Genomic DNA, 14,197 nt, shown 5'->3' with positions numbered 1-14,197 from the left:
TTGTGAGCAATTATGGGTTTTGTGTGTGGAGTTTGTAAAAAACTGTAATGGAATGGACACCTTCTCTTTTGGTTTATAATGTGTTTTTTGTTTCTTTTTGCTGTTAATTTGTAATTGACAGATCAATGTGTAAATTTATAAACTTCCTTAGGAGACATATTTTTACTATACCATGTGTAATATGTATATAATACCTGTAAATGTTTTGTGGATCAGTTACTAAACATCAATAATTACAAACATCCTGTTTATATTAGTCAACATATTTATATTTATGACCTCTTTGGGAGGTACATATTCAAGTAAAGCAATAATTCAAAAACACTGTTTTGGGGACCTGAAATCATTGGGACACAATTTTTGCTCCTTTGTCTTTGACACAAATTCTGCAAACCCATCTCTTTAGCAGTTGTGTTTTTATCATAGATTTTTTTCTTTTGTGATCAGTATTCCTTCTTATTTGTATCTCTGTGCTTTTAAAAGGCTTTACGAACAAAACATGGAGATTGCGAAAAAAGGAGATTGCGAAAAAAGTCTGGTTTTACATTTTTCATAATTTATGAAAAATTGAAATTGAAATTCCATTCCCAAAAAGTATTAAAAACTGTCAATAAAAAACATGCTTGGATTGGACCAGAAACAATTTTTTTAGAGAAACAATTTTGTCAAATCTTAACATTGTAAGAATGAGGTGACCTTGAGGAAGGCACCTAACCCCCAACTGCTCCCCGGGCGCCAGGATTAAGGCTGCCCACTGTTCCGGGTGTGTATGTGTGCTCTTAAGTGTGCTCACTGCTCTGAGGGTGTGTGTGTGTGTGTGTTTGAATGGGTGTACACTGTGTGTGTGGGTGTGTTGTACACTACACCCATATGGGTAAAATGCAGAGAACAAATTCCTTGTATATGCAAGTATACTTGGCCAATAAACCTGATTTACCGGTAGATTTATATTTTTCTTAGGGAGCTCTGAAGGGGAGGGAGCTTCTAGTGCGTTTTGTTTGGTCTTTGTTTCAAATATGATGTAAATTGCTTGGACAAGAAATATAAACAAATGCATCATCCAGCATTGACTACCTGATTATCTTTAAAGCATTAAAACATTAATATGACAACACAAGGTAAACTTTGCATCAAGGAAAACACTTTCTAATAAAATGGACCTAATGACTTAAAGCAGACTAGGCTGACACATGGCCTGTGATCGGTATAGGATCAAACGACGAATGTGGAATGGAAGGCAGGTGACGAGAGAAGAGAACATTTGTTATCTAAATGCACACCTGCACACAGCTTGGTGGAAGAGTTTGTCCCAACATTTTTCAATGGTGAAGTTGATATTTGCATCTGTTCACAGTTATTACATTATTGTTTTAAATATACATCTAATTCTAATTATGCCATATATGTTATGAAATAGGCACAACCATCATACTCTGGTACAGTTGTTAATACTTGATATTAGTTATTACCTATGATGATCGACTGCCTAATACACGTACAAAACTGTAGCAACCACACAACAGTGCAGTGTTACATGGAACAGAAGAATGAACAGTAATCTGTTGTCTGATCCCAGTTTTATTGTCAATACCTCTCCTCACAGGGGATGGGGGTGGAGACACTTCAGATACCATGGCAGGGTGAGAGGTCAAACATCAACTGTTCTCCAATCATGGACCCGAGAGAACCGAGGGACAAGTGATTTGAACCAATGGCCTGCCGTTCTAACAGTACTACATCAATTACACCACTTTACTACACAGTGAAATAACATGCAATGTTGTCTGTGTTTGTAGCAGTAGCCAAAATGGTGAGCCCAGCAATATAAAGTAGACACAAGTATTTGCATGGAATGTTTCTACCCTGGTAGTTCCCGTCTGAACCATTCCCTTTAACGATTTAACACAGGTATATTTATACAGATATTTGAGAACGATAAATGTAGTATGCTTTCTTGGATAGCTATTGTGTCTCAATAGGTGGGAGTGCTGTAGGTAGCAACGGCAAGTGCTACTGTGACCAACATGGAAACTCAGTTCATCCCACTCCACTCCCCCAAAATGCACACTGTAAACAATACAGCAAAACAATTAAAGAAAACAAACATCACAGACTTGAATTTACACACAACATGAAAAGAGAAAATACTTTTTCTCATTTTTGATTCTTTTTGTTTTTTACACAACACGTTTTCTGTTTGGCCTCGGAGGCACAGAAATAAATAAGACCATAGGACTTAAGCTTAAGCCCTGTCAGAAAGCGAGGATGACTGTGGGGGGCTTCTAGCCAAACAACAGAGGGCTACTCAAAGAGCATGTCCTCATCGGCCTCGTCGGTCAGCATGTTAGAAGGCTCTGCGACGGGCCCCAGCTTTGCTAGCCGTGCGGCGATCTCCTTCTCCGTTCTCTCACGCTGTTGCTTCTTCTTCTCCTGGATCTTTTTCAGCCTGATGACCAAACCAGAACAGGCCAGAGCAGTTGAGCACAGAATGACTCACACAACACCATTCCTGAATAGTTCCTTAAAAATTACACAATAATGACTTCTGTCTTTGAGTCATCTACATATAATGTACACCAAGTCACCAAAAAAAGCTACCATGAAGCACAACTGAGGCATAGGAAGACAATGGTATTGTCATTGTGTTGAATGTAGGACACAGTAACTACACAGGAAAGTCCCGGAAAAGGAAGTCTGATAACAAAAACTTGGCCACCGCCTACACAAGAGGATGTAGCGATCATCAGCACTGTGACATGCCCCCTCACCTGTAGAACTCCTCTCGTTCCCTCTCATCCAGCTCAGTGACGATGTAGGTCAGGGTGCGCTCAATCCTGGGAATGATCACTGTGGGTAGGCAGACAGACAGGAAATTGTGGGACATGTCTGGACCGAGCACTAGAAACACACAGGTGTGTGTTCTGTCACAGTATTACATAACATTCTACAACAGTTATAAAGTTGTTGTCAGCTACATTGATTAATGACTGCAAGCAGTAAGTGCAGATTGTGTACTGATTGATGGGAGGGAGTTTTACCATGCTCAATGGCATTGACACGGCGGTTGGTGATCTTAATGGCTTCATCCAGTGTGACAAATGATGTCTGTGGACAAAGAAATCTTCACATGTTAACAGCCACTCACAATGGAGTACCGAAGCCATGATGTAGCGTTGTTAAGGCTGCAATTTCACTGGATCTAAACTAATCAATCTAACCAGTGTGGTGGCTTTCTTAATCTATTTAAATAATTTCACAATGTTTCCAAGACGTTAGTATATATTTTTTACACTGTAGGAATCACATACTACAACATATACAGTATTCGTACCGAATCAAATTCATACCAATCAAATTTGTGACTACAGAGTTTTATTTTAGCATGGGTTTCCTCCGTAAAAGAGACCTGCATATACAGTAACTTCACAGCATGCAGCTAAAATCCTTAAATTCAGGGACGTCAGGGCTCGACATTAATGGTTGCCCTTGGCTACCAAATTCTTACAAGTGGCAACCAGATTTGGTTGGCTTTGGCAACCAAAACCTCATGCGTGGTTGCCAAGCTGGCAACCACCTTTAACGGCTTTTGAAAGTTAACGTTGAGCCCTGACGGACATGTCATGGCTTTATTTCTGAGGCAAAAAACGTCACTCCAAACAGCCATCAGCATTTGATAAGATGTGAAATATCCACTGGGATTTTGTTTCTTACTATTACACCTGACAGGAAATCTGTGTTATCTGGTTGTCAGGTAAAACACTTTCAAATGGCTATAGCCTACATTTATAAACCATTTATGAGGTAGAAACGATGCCACATGTCTAAATGCAGTACTGTCGATGCCACTTCAGACGTTTGTTTAGATCCAGTGACACTGCGGTCATGGAGACGAACATCACACTTCGGTACTCTATTACCTGGAATTACCTGATTTACTAAACAGTGATGGGACAGGAAATGTATTGTGAGAGATAGGCACCCTCTACCTGCAGGGAGGCCAACTCTACAAGCAGCTCCACAGCTTTGGCATAGTTCCTCTTCAGACGAGACAGCTGCTCTCCTCCCCTGGCCAGACCGGTCAGCTCATAGCCTGGGATACAAGTGAGACGATGAGGTTGATAGAGTCTACACTCTACAAAGTGAATTAGTTGGTTTGCTGAACTAAAAAATATCAAGTTTTGTTGTATTCAAACCAGCAGACCTAGTATGGGTCTTTCTTTAACAGATAATCCTAATGGCACCTGTCATTTGTAAGTATTACAATAAAGCACAATTTGATGATCCACAATCAGTGGATATATTGTTATGATATTGTAGTCTTTGTGAGAGATTAAACCCCTTACTGTCTCCTCCTTCCTGGTAATGCTCAAACACTGGGAGGGTTACACCTGAGAAAAGAAATGGATAGTACTTTAACACACAACAGTTACGAAAAGTGTGTAGTTAAGGAGATGGGTCTTTGGATTATTTTGAAGAATGTCATTCTGTTAAATTATTTGCTGGAGAGACTAGCACGTCTTCAAGCTGGACACATCCAAACCACATTGTTTCAGTCACAGTTATTATGTGGGTGATGTGATTTCAAAACCAACCGGCAACATTGTCCTTCTTTGCTCGAACCTTCACCTGGGCTTTATTGACATTCTGAATGACTGTAGTGCTGTGGAGACAGAGGATCTCATGAGCATATTAGAGAAACGCACTGTCAAAGACATTTTCTTATCTAGGGGTCTGCTCCTTACCTGAAATCCCCAGCAGCAAATTTGGCCTCTGCTAAGGAGAAGGCAGCCTCTCTCATGACCTCTCCCATCAAAGTCTTAGTCTTAAGAGAAAGAAAATGAAATTACAATTAAATGTATTACGCATGGAGGTGCAGATGCCATTTAAGAGAGAAAAACAACTGTTTACAAATTAACTTAAGCTCCATCTGCTTCTCTAACTAAAAACACTTATACAAAAAACCACTGCCTTAAAATACAGGGTTAATTGTCACAAATGTAGGATTTAATAATATAGAGGTCATAGATAGATAGATAGATAGATAGATAGACAGATAGATAGATACTCATTGATCCCCTAAGGGAAATTCAAGAACTAATTTCAGTCTGCTTCCAAATGAGGGGCCAGTTAGAGCACATTCTCTGGCAGTTTTGTAGTAGTGCAGTGCACATTTGCAGTTATCTGTTATGTTACCTCAATAATTTTCCTAAGGATCTGTCTAAAGCGCATGGCGAGGGCATCGGCCTTTTTCTTGAGCAGGTTCCTGCCGGTTTGGGCTCCTTTCAGTCGGGCCTTCATGATGGTCTGAGCCCTGTAAATCAGAGAAAGATGTCATAACAACAGTGCACGCGTTTGAACAACTACCACGTACCATGCCAGTTCTATTACCATTAGTCTATACAGAATAAATGTTGTCTGTGTCATTCATCATTTGGTCACATGTAATGTCACAGAGGATCGTAGCCTGGTAGTCTAGGAACGACTTGACAGTAGCATATTACACATGCAGATAGGCACAGCCAAAAACTCACATGACTAAAACGTCTTCCGTTTTTCGAAGAGATTTTAGGCCAGATGATATTTATGTACACTGACTGTCTCGTATAAGTATGATGACTAACATTCTGAATTAAAACAACACAAACAGTCTAAAAAAAACTACCATTATTCGGTTATTTTCGATATATTCGAGACATATGCGACTGATTGACAAGCTAGCAAATTATTTACTGTGTCTTGATGGAAACTAACAAGTCCTTTACAGTGAACATGTGCTTTACTTGCTATTTGCAGTACAGTGTATAAAGACAATCGCCATACTTTTACATTTACAATGTAATATGATTAGCGCGAATGAAAAATAACACTAGTTAACCTTGCATCAAACTAGCAGGCTAACGTTAATGTAGTCAACGATACTTACATTCTCGATGGGAAAACATCGATACGGTCTTTACTCGACATCTTTTCTTCGGATTACCTACAGTAAACTAATCCTAATGGGTCCAAAAGTATGATATCCTGATATTCAGAGATGCTATATCGCGAAACAGATTGATCTTATTTGAAATGCTATTTCTCTGTCGTGATCCTCACAGTCAAGCAGTAGGGCAAATAAGATCAGCTGATACCCAGTCATGTGACACAAACCCGTGGGTTCCCTGACAGCAGGATGTGAATGTATCTGGAAGAAGTTAATTCACAGCACACACTTTTTTTTATCTGCCTGTGTATGATACAAAATCAACAAATTTGTTTTGTATACCAAAGACGTCCTGGCAAGGAGAGGGGCATTTTAAATGTCGTAGGCATACTAAGCCTTGTGTAATATGTCTGATATTATTATTTTAAATACTTTTCCTCGTTTGACTATTCCACACAAATGTATAATATAAGAAGATATGAGCATCTTCGTCTCAATGATGAAAAGAATGGCAGAGCCCATTTACCCCTATCAGAAAAATGTCTTTGGTTTATGGATTGCAGATTGCATCAGCGGATGGAGTTAGATGATGGACTGAGGTCATGTGGTATGGAATTGCTTCCGGGTGAACTCTAATGTGGTTCGGTGTGGATTGGTGACTTGGATAAATTTGAGCAAAGTTGAAACCAATTACTGCATTTCAGTGGATACACATCACAGGAACAATCCACCGAATTAAAAAGACTTCATTGTTTAGTAACTATAAAGTAAAGGTGAGTTCATCGGTAGAAAACTTAATACAAAACACAGCATTCTGTCGACGAATGAAAGGTGTGAGGCTAACACTAGCTAACGTTAGTCTGCATGTGCCGCATGACAGTGGGAAGTAATATAGTGAAGCAGATGGTCCGAAAATCAGAAGTAAATTGTACACGATCTGTATGAATTACCTGTGAGGTTGGACCTTACTGTTTGTAAACATATTGTTGAGATGATATTAGGGATCATACACTTTGTAGATATAATCGTTTGTAAATTATCTGCAAGCTAGCTAGCATACTTGAGTGGAGTGGCTAATATGTTACTCCACCAAGCTGTACTTAGCTGAAAGGCTAGCTGTGCCGCTATTTTTACATTGATAAACGTCACTTAATTGTGTGGGGAAACTGTCAGATATATAGTAATTCTCATTAGTCAATAGGGGTCATAGGTTGTTTTGGGCTATTAACTACATAAATGTCTATGTCGCTTGTGTCTCCATGCAGCGATGCCGGGGCTTAGTTGCAGGTTTTACCAGCACCGGTTCCCTGAGGTGGAGGATGTCGTGATGGTGAACGTGCGTTCCATCGCTGAGATGGGTGCCTATGTCAGCTTACTAGAGTACAACAATATTGAGGGCATGATTCTGCTCAGTGAACTGTCCCGTCGACGTATCCGTTCCATCAACAAACTCATCCGCATCGGTCGCAATGAGTGTGTGGTGGTCATCCGAGTGGACAAGGAGAAAGGTGAGCTCACTTCTTTCGCCTAAGGCTGTGGACTGTTTGACGTGGTTAGTAGTCTCTAAGTGATGTTTTCCTGTCTTAAGGCTACATTGACTTGTCCAAGAGAAGAGTGTCACCAGAGGAAGCAATCAAGTGTGAGGACAAGTTTACCAAATCTAAGACAGTAAGTCAAGCAGTCAATACACCCAGAAATAAACCTGTCTACCAGTTCATGTTGTCCATCCAACTCGAGCATGGTGTAATCAAAATATTTCCTTAGAACATCCTTGTAGTTCAGAAACTAAGTTCAAACTCATGATTGGTGCCTCAGCATTTCATCAGATACACCTAAACACATCAGATTCATAACTTTTTGTGACACATGACATAGGAATAAATTGACACATTACTGGTATATGTTGCATGAATTACATAAAACAATCAGTTTGTGTTGCATGCATGTGGTATTATTCCTTTGAAAGATGTAGTGAATAACTGGATGTGCTACTGCTTTGTTAGTGCAACACTAAGTGCTACTCGCATAGAATAGAATAACAGGTCAAGCCAAGTCAAGGGAGGGAGAAGAGGGCTAGTTGGGATGGGGAAGAAGGTAGTGGGAAGCACTGGATAAAGCATGTCCATCTGTTAGTAGTGCTAAGAGAGGAGGTACTCTCATAAGAGTTGGGTCTTCAGGACATTTCTGAAGATGGAGGGATGCCCCTCCTCTGGTAGGAACTGGTAGCCCCTGGTAGCACATTCCAGGATGTGGTATACAGGTTTAGACAAACTTGATCTAACCTTAGCTCTCAGCCCAGTCCAATTGTATTGGATATGAGTAAATGACAATCCCAAAATCAAAACATGATGTAGTAGGCCAAAGGATTGTGAGTTTGTAGAGGTACAGTCGACAGTTCTGGCCAAAGGCTTTTTTTTTTTATCTGAACTCAACAGGCTGTGAAATTATACCCCTCCCTTCTGTGCAACTGCAGTAACATGTTGATGGGCTGTAATTGTGTATGGGTCTTAAAAGCACGATTTTGCATTGAACAAGCCAGACACGTGGACTCGAGTCACATGACTTGGACTCGAGTCAGACTCGAGTCATGATTTTAATGACTTCATACTCGACTTGATAAAATTCGGCATGACTTGCGACTCGACTTGGACTTGAATGCTATTCACTCGAGACTTGACTCGGACTTTGCCTCTTTAACTTGTAATGACTTGACAGGTCTCGAGTCAAAAAATTAATTTCCTGATCGTGGACCAGTCACCCCAGAGATGCTTTCACCTCGCAACGAAAAAAACAAAATACACATAGTGGACACAAACAGGCAGAGCACAATGATCAGTGCTGCTGTTACCACCACGCATCACGCACTGTGTGTGGGGCACCAAGAGACAGAGGAAGGACCAATAATAAATAAATATTAGCTTTACTGCAAACTGATTTGTATTTTTGTTAGAGAATGTTTACAATGTCAAAATGTATCAACAGCATGTTACATAAGGATGATCCAACTTGAACGTATGCTAGCAGCCTACTCCATTTAATTGAGAATGTGTCTCAGCGCGCACGAAAGAGAGAGAAACGTGGGCCTATGAAGGGAAATCATGAAGGAAACAAAGACGAGATTAGAGGAAATTGCGGATTCATCCGGTACTCACTACTGTTAAACTGTGAGAGCCAGGGCACTTTGACATAGGCTGCAAATGGACAAGAATATGAAGAGTTGTCTTTGCTTTTGTGTAATGGAACTGGTGAGTCTTGAAGTCTTCAATAATTCGTTTACATGAAGCACATGATATTATGCCGATTGAAACGCATTCCACGTAGCTAGGTGGCTACTGGCTATACCAGGCTCATAATTCACTTTTAATTGCAAACAGAAAATGTCTAGCAAGCATCATGTCATTACATGCTTTTATTTCCAAAGGAATGAAAGCTGTTTGTGCCAACTTAATATCATGCGTATCGTTGTTAATATTGTGCTATACATGTGGCACAAACAATGTTCGAGTTTGTGGACTAGGCTAGCCATAGCTATATTTGAATGGAGCTGGTAGTGACAGTGCACCTTTTACAAATGAGTTAAACAGCATCACATGTATAGTATTTAAGAAATGAATACTTTAAAACAAAATTACTTTGTCATTATTATCCTTTAAATAAATAGAAGTGTTTTACTTTTACCTTTGTGGTTACTCAGTAATTTTGTGATTTATGCTGTATTTAATATGCCATATAAGAAGCTTTAATCGCAATTAATCTAGATTAATTCATTTTAATTCAAAATATGAGAGAAATTAGTTATTTGTTTTAATTGTTTGACAGCCCTAATAAAAACGTAAAATATTTAACTGCAGCAATTTACTAATGTAGCCTATGTGACGATTCTTCTCGTCACCATTTATTGTAATCATTAACCATGACCTTGGCTTCCCTTATGAGTCGCCACTGGCAGACAGCCTAAAGAATTGTTTGCAGGCAAATCTGTGGCCTAGCGCAGTGAAATGCCATCAGTTAAATTAGTACTCATCCTTACAGTGGACACCGCAATTTGGAAAAACAATATATATTTGCTGCTATGAGTGTCTTGTAGCTATCCGTTTCGTACAGATTACTCAGGTATGCTCATGCGTATATTTCACAGGTATGCACATGCATATATCGTAAAAGATTTCAAGACAAAACCATTGAACATATTTTAATCTGTATTTATAAAAAAAATACTGTAGATTAGATTGATGTGTTAAAATTGTGATCGATAGTCTAATAATGGCATTATTAAGTGAAGAGTACCTGATGACTTGTTCAGGACTTGAAAAAGATTGGGACTTGGACTCGACTTGGCTTTGAGGTGACTTGGACTTGGACTCGACTTGCCCTTCTCTGTCTTTACTTGGGACTTGACTTGGACTTGACTGCTAAGACTTGGGACTTGTGACTTGCCAAACAGTGACTTGGTCCCACCTCTGGAACAAGCTAGACGTTCACCTGTGTTTCAGGCTTTGGTAGGCCATCTTTTTTATGAAAGTGTCTTGCTGAGCGTGGGGTCTACTCTGCTGTGTTGTGTGTTTGTGTCCATCCCACGGGGTGCTCCATGGTCTGACCACTGGTACAAGTGTGTGTGTGTGTGTGTGTGTTAGCACTGTATAGGTGGGAATGTGTGTGTTTGTTGGTTTGTTTGTTTGTTTGTTTGTTTGTTTGTTTGTGGTCCATAAAATGATGAACTGCGTGCTCATTCTGTGCAGGTGTACAGCATCCTGCGGCACGTGGCGGAGGTTCTGGAGTACAGCAAGGACGAGCAGCTGGAGAGCCTGTACCAGAGAACCGCCTGGGTCTTTGATGAGAAGTACAAAAAACCTGGCTATGGTGCCTACGATGTCTTCAAGCAGGCTGTGTCGTAAGTATTACACCTGATCCACACTAGATGAATTTGGGTAGTGTTGATAGTTATAATAATAATAATACTACTACTACTAATAATATTTTTGATTTGTGAAGCACCTTTCTCAAACCCAATGTCACTCTACAGGGGAGCAAATATTCTTATCTATATTCCATGCAGTTATATCCATAAATGAGTACTCCTGCCGTTCTCCAGACAGTATATGTTCATGATGTTGGATGCTTATTGAAATTCATTTCAGGGACCCCGCAATCCTTGATGGACTGGACTTGACGGAAGAAGAGAGGAAAGTTCTCATTGATAACATCAACAGGCGACTCACTCCCCAGGCTGTTAAAATCAGAGCAGGTACAATCCAACATCACCATCCAAAAATGTCACAAGCATCTAGTGGCAGTGTGGTTCTCAACCTGTGTGCCATGGAATTTTGATGAACCCAATGCACTTTTACACAGGCTTATAAAATGGGCCAGAGCGCTGTTTTAAATGAATCAATGACAGCTTCTAAATCAAAACAGTTTTAAGTAGTCATAAAGTGGTTGTTATAAAGTAGCTTAATGGACTATAGATTTATTACGCAGCTCAGTCAACATCATATGAGCATATGCCTTTCACTGTGGTCTCAGCCTCACTCTGAATAGAAAAAATGTGGGCATAATAATGATAATATGATACTTTAAAAAGGAGAGGGCACAATGCGCTCCTCATGGATAAGGATTGCATTGGCCGTCCAAGGTTTACACGTGTATGAACAATGGGACAGACTAGTGAAACAATGGTAATAATGAGACACCATGATTAATGTTGCGTGTGATATCTTGAGCTACTGGGACCCTTGGGGATCAATAAAGTATCTATCTATCTAATCTGACTATAAAATTAAGAACTTGACCTCGAATAAATCAACTATAGCAGAGTATTGGCATGGCATACGAGATGAGAATTAAACCAGTAAACCATAAAGGTAAATGTGACCATTATTTATTTCTTAATGAGATTGTCCTTTTTCTCATAATACATTTGCTTCCCTTCAAGGTTGGATTGTTCCTCATTGTTTTCATTGTGAGATTACAATAAATCACCAAAAGATTATTTTTTAAACCAGTTTTTAGTCAACTTTGCCAAAGGTGCCATTAATTCTGGAGGGTGCTGTAAGTACTGATCGGTGTGCCCTGGCATTTTGGTTTGACCTTTGGTGTGCCTTAGCCTCCAAAAAGTTGAGAACCTCTGGGAACATCTAGGGAACTTGTAGCCTAGAAATAGATAGATAGATAGATAGATACTTTATTGATCCCCAAGGGGAAATATGACCTGCTTGAAATCCACATTTAAGAGTTACTTTCCACTGAAATCCTTAGCATCATAAAAAAAAGTCTGCTGATCTGTATGCATTGCTTGCTGAGCTGGGTGTGCCAGTCCTTGTCCTTGGAATGCCTGAACTTGTCACAGCTGCTCTTGCTTGACCAAATACACCTAATTAATCTCATTAAAGGTATTATAATTACAGAGTGAGTTTAATCAGGTGTGCTGATGCAAAGAGAGAAAAGGGAAACATGTAGAGCACTGGTCCTTCAGGCATCGGATTATTAAACCCTGCGCTAATCAATATCTGTGGTTTCCTGTGTTGGTTGAACTGAAGGCGTACTCCCTCAAGCTTTTATAAGAGATTTACCCCCCAACCTTGCTCCGACTGTTTCAGATATTGAAGTGGCATGTTACGGGTATGAGGGCATTGATGCAGTGAAGGAGGCTTTGAGAGCAGGACTCAACTGCTCCACAGAAGCCATGCCAATCAAGGTAGGAGGCATCAATCTCCTGCATGTCTGTCCTTTAGGTGGAAGTCTTGTTCTTGAACAAACATGCTTTATTTCTGTGTAATGTTACTGTGGTAACTTCAGTATGTGTGTACTTAGTCCTTGAGCTAGACCTCATAAATTTGATCAATCTAATGTCACCAAAAAGAATTTTGAACTTGACTTTATCTAGCATTAGGGTTTCTGTACTTGAGATGTATGAAAATTACTGCATATTTCAGTAGATAATGGATCATTTACATATTAACAAAAAATATGGACTTAATACAAGTATATTGACTTCACCTGTAATATATCTTTGCATAGACTAGATAGGGTGATAAATCACTAGCTTATTTTCTAAGTCTAGGGTGGTATACCTTGCCAGAAATCACTGAGACTTATTCCCCTCAGATACACCGACCAACCCCTCTGGCTCAAGGATAACATCATGACTGTGGAGTTCTTTTATGATGTACTTTGCAGACTGCTTCCATGACTCATGATTCTATTTATCAATGCTTGACCTCCAGATTAACCTGATTGCACCACCGCGGTATGTGATGACCACAACTACGCTGGAGCGCACGGAAGGTCTGTCTGTGCTCAACCAGGCCATGGCTGCCATCAAGGAGAGGATCGAGGAAAAGAGGGGCGTCTTCAACATTCAGATGGAGGTAGATGACTAGAATATTCTGTCCAGTTTTGGGAGTGTCTACTCTGGCACCAAATGATCTAGCTGAACTTTTAAGCAAGTAACATTAAAGTGGGTGATAGTGGGAGGTATTAAAATAAGGGTGATGGGATCTTTAAAAACAGTGTGTTTGTACTCATTGTTTCCACTTCATGTTATGATGGCAAGGCAAAAAACGTTGAATGCCATCTCTACTGCACAGATCATTTAGCCTCACATTTGCTTGTTTTTGTGTGCCCATAGCCCAAGGTTGTGACTGATACAGACGAGACCGAGCTTCAGAGACAGCTGGAACGTCTGGAGAGGGAGAATGCAGAGGTGGACGGTGACGACGATGCAGAGGAGATGGAGGCGAAGGCTGAAGACTGACCAAAGCGAACCGAAACAAACGCGATGCAAGAAACATTTGGAGAGAAGGGGGACCTGCCTACCGCCCAACACACTCATCGACCTTTCAAAAATAAGAACTGAGTTTTTTTATTCCATGACCCATTCTAGACCGACGTGAGATTCACCTCATAAACCACTTCAGGACATCAGCAAAATCCAGACATACATATGCTATTTGGAAAGATTTGATAGGATAATTTACTGCCCTTAGATACAAGATACAAGTAAACATTACTCTACTCAACAGCAGTGGCCTTCAGTGTTGTGTGTGCAAAAGTGATCCTCGCATCCTCACCTTCCTATACATGTGACCGTGAGATGGGGAGGATGTGAAGGGGTTTAAACTTCTGTTTAGACCAGCCTTCTGGCCCTATAACGCATTGTAAAATCTGTGCATGTATATAGGGGGTGGTTTGCTCTTTTTTGCTCATATGAATTCAATAAATAAAACATTCGATATGACTGTCATTTGTTAGCAAAGGGTATTACGGCTCCTACAC

The 14,197-nt window shown here is 40.1% G+C and overlaps 2 protein-coding genes across 2 annotated transcripts; one reads left to right on the top strand and one right to left on the bottom strand.

Annotated features, from left to right (window-relative positions):
- Nucleotides 1–1,560: 1,560 nt before the first annotated feature.
- On the bottom strand, nt 1,561–6,148 carry atp6v1d (ATPase H+ transporting V1 subunit D). Its single transcript, XM_048251216.1, has 9 exons — nt 5,924–6,148; nt 5,194–5,311; nt 4,743–4,822; nt 4,593–4,660; nt 4,344–4,388; nt 3,987–4,090; nt 3,039–3,105; nt 2,769–2,847; nt 1,561–2,446 (listed from the first exon to the last, which is right to left on the bottom strand). The coding sequence occupies exons 1-9, from the start codon at nt 5,962–5,964 to the stop codon at nt 2,302–2,304; spliced, it is 747 nt and encodes a 248-aa protein (XP_048107173.1). The 5' UTR covers nt 5,965–6,148; the 3' UTR covers nt 1,561–2,301.
- A 380-nt stretch (nt 6,149–6,528) lies between these two features.
- On the top strand, nt 6,529–14,154 carry eif2s1b (eukaryotic translation initiation factor 2, subunit 1 alpha b). The gene is made up of 8 exons (XM_048250405.1): nt 6,529–6,696; nt 7,189–7,431; nt 7,512–7,591; nt 10,663–10,814; nt 11,062–11,168; nt 12,520–12,617; nt 13,147–13,290; nt 13,551–14,154. The coding sequence occupies exons 2-8, from the start codon at nt 7,191–7,193 to the stop codon at nt 13,674–13,676; spliced, it is 948 nt and encodes a 315-aa protein (XP_048106362.1). The 5' UTR covers nt 6,529–6,696; nt 7,189–7,190; the 3' UTR covers nt 13,677–14,154.
- Nucleotides 14,155–14,197: the final 43 nt, after the last annotated feature.

The sequence above is a fragment of the Alosa alosa genome, chromosome 8 (genome assembly GCF_017589495.1).
Source record: "Alosa alosa isolate M-15738 ecotype Scorff River chromosome 8, AALO_Geno_1.1, whole genome shotgun sequence".
Taxonomy (NCBI): domain Eukaryota; kingdom Metazoa; phylum Chordata; class Actinopteri; order Clupeiformes; family Clupeidae; genus Alosa; species Alosa alosa.
Note: the sequence above shows the minus strand (reverse complement) of the source record. Positions and strands in the feature narration are given on the sequence as shown.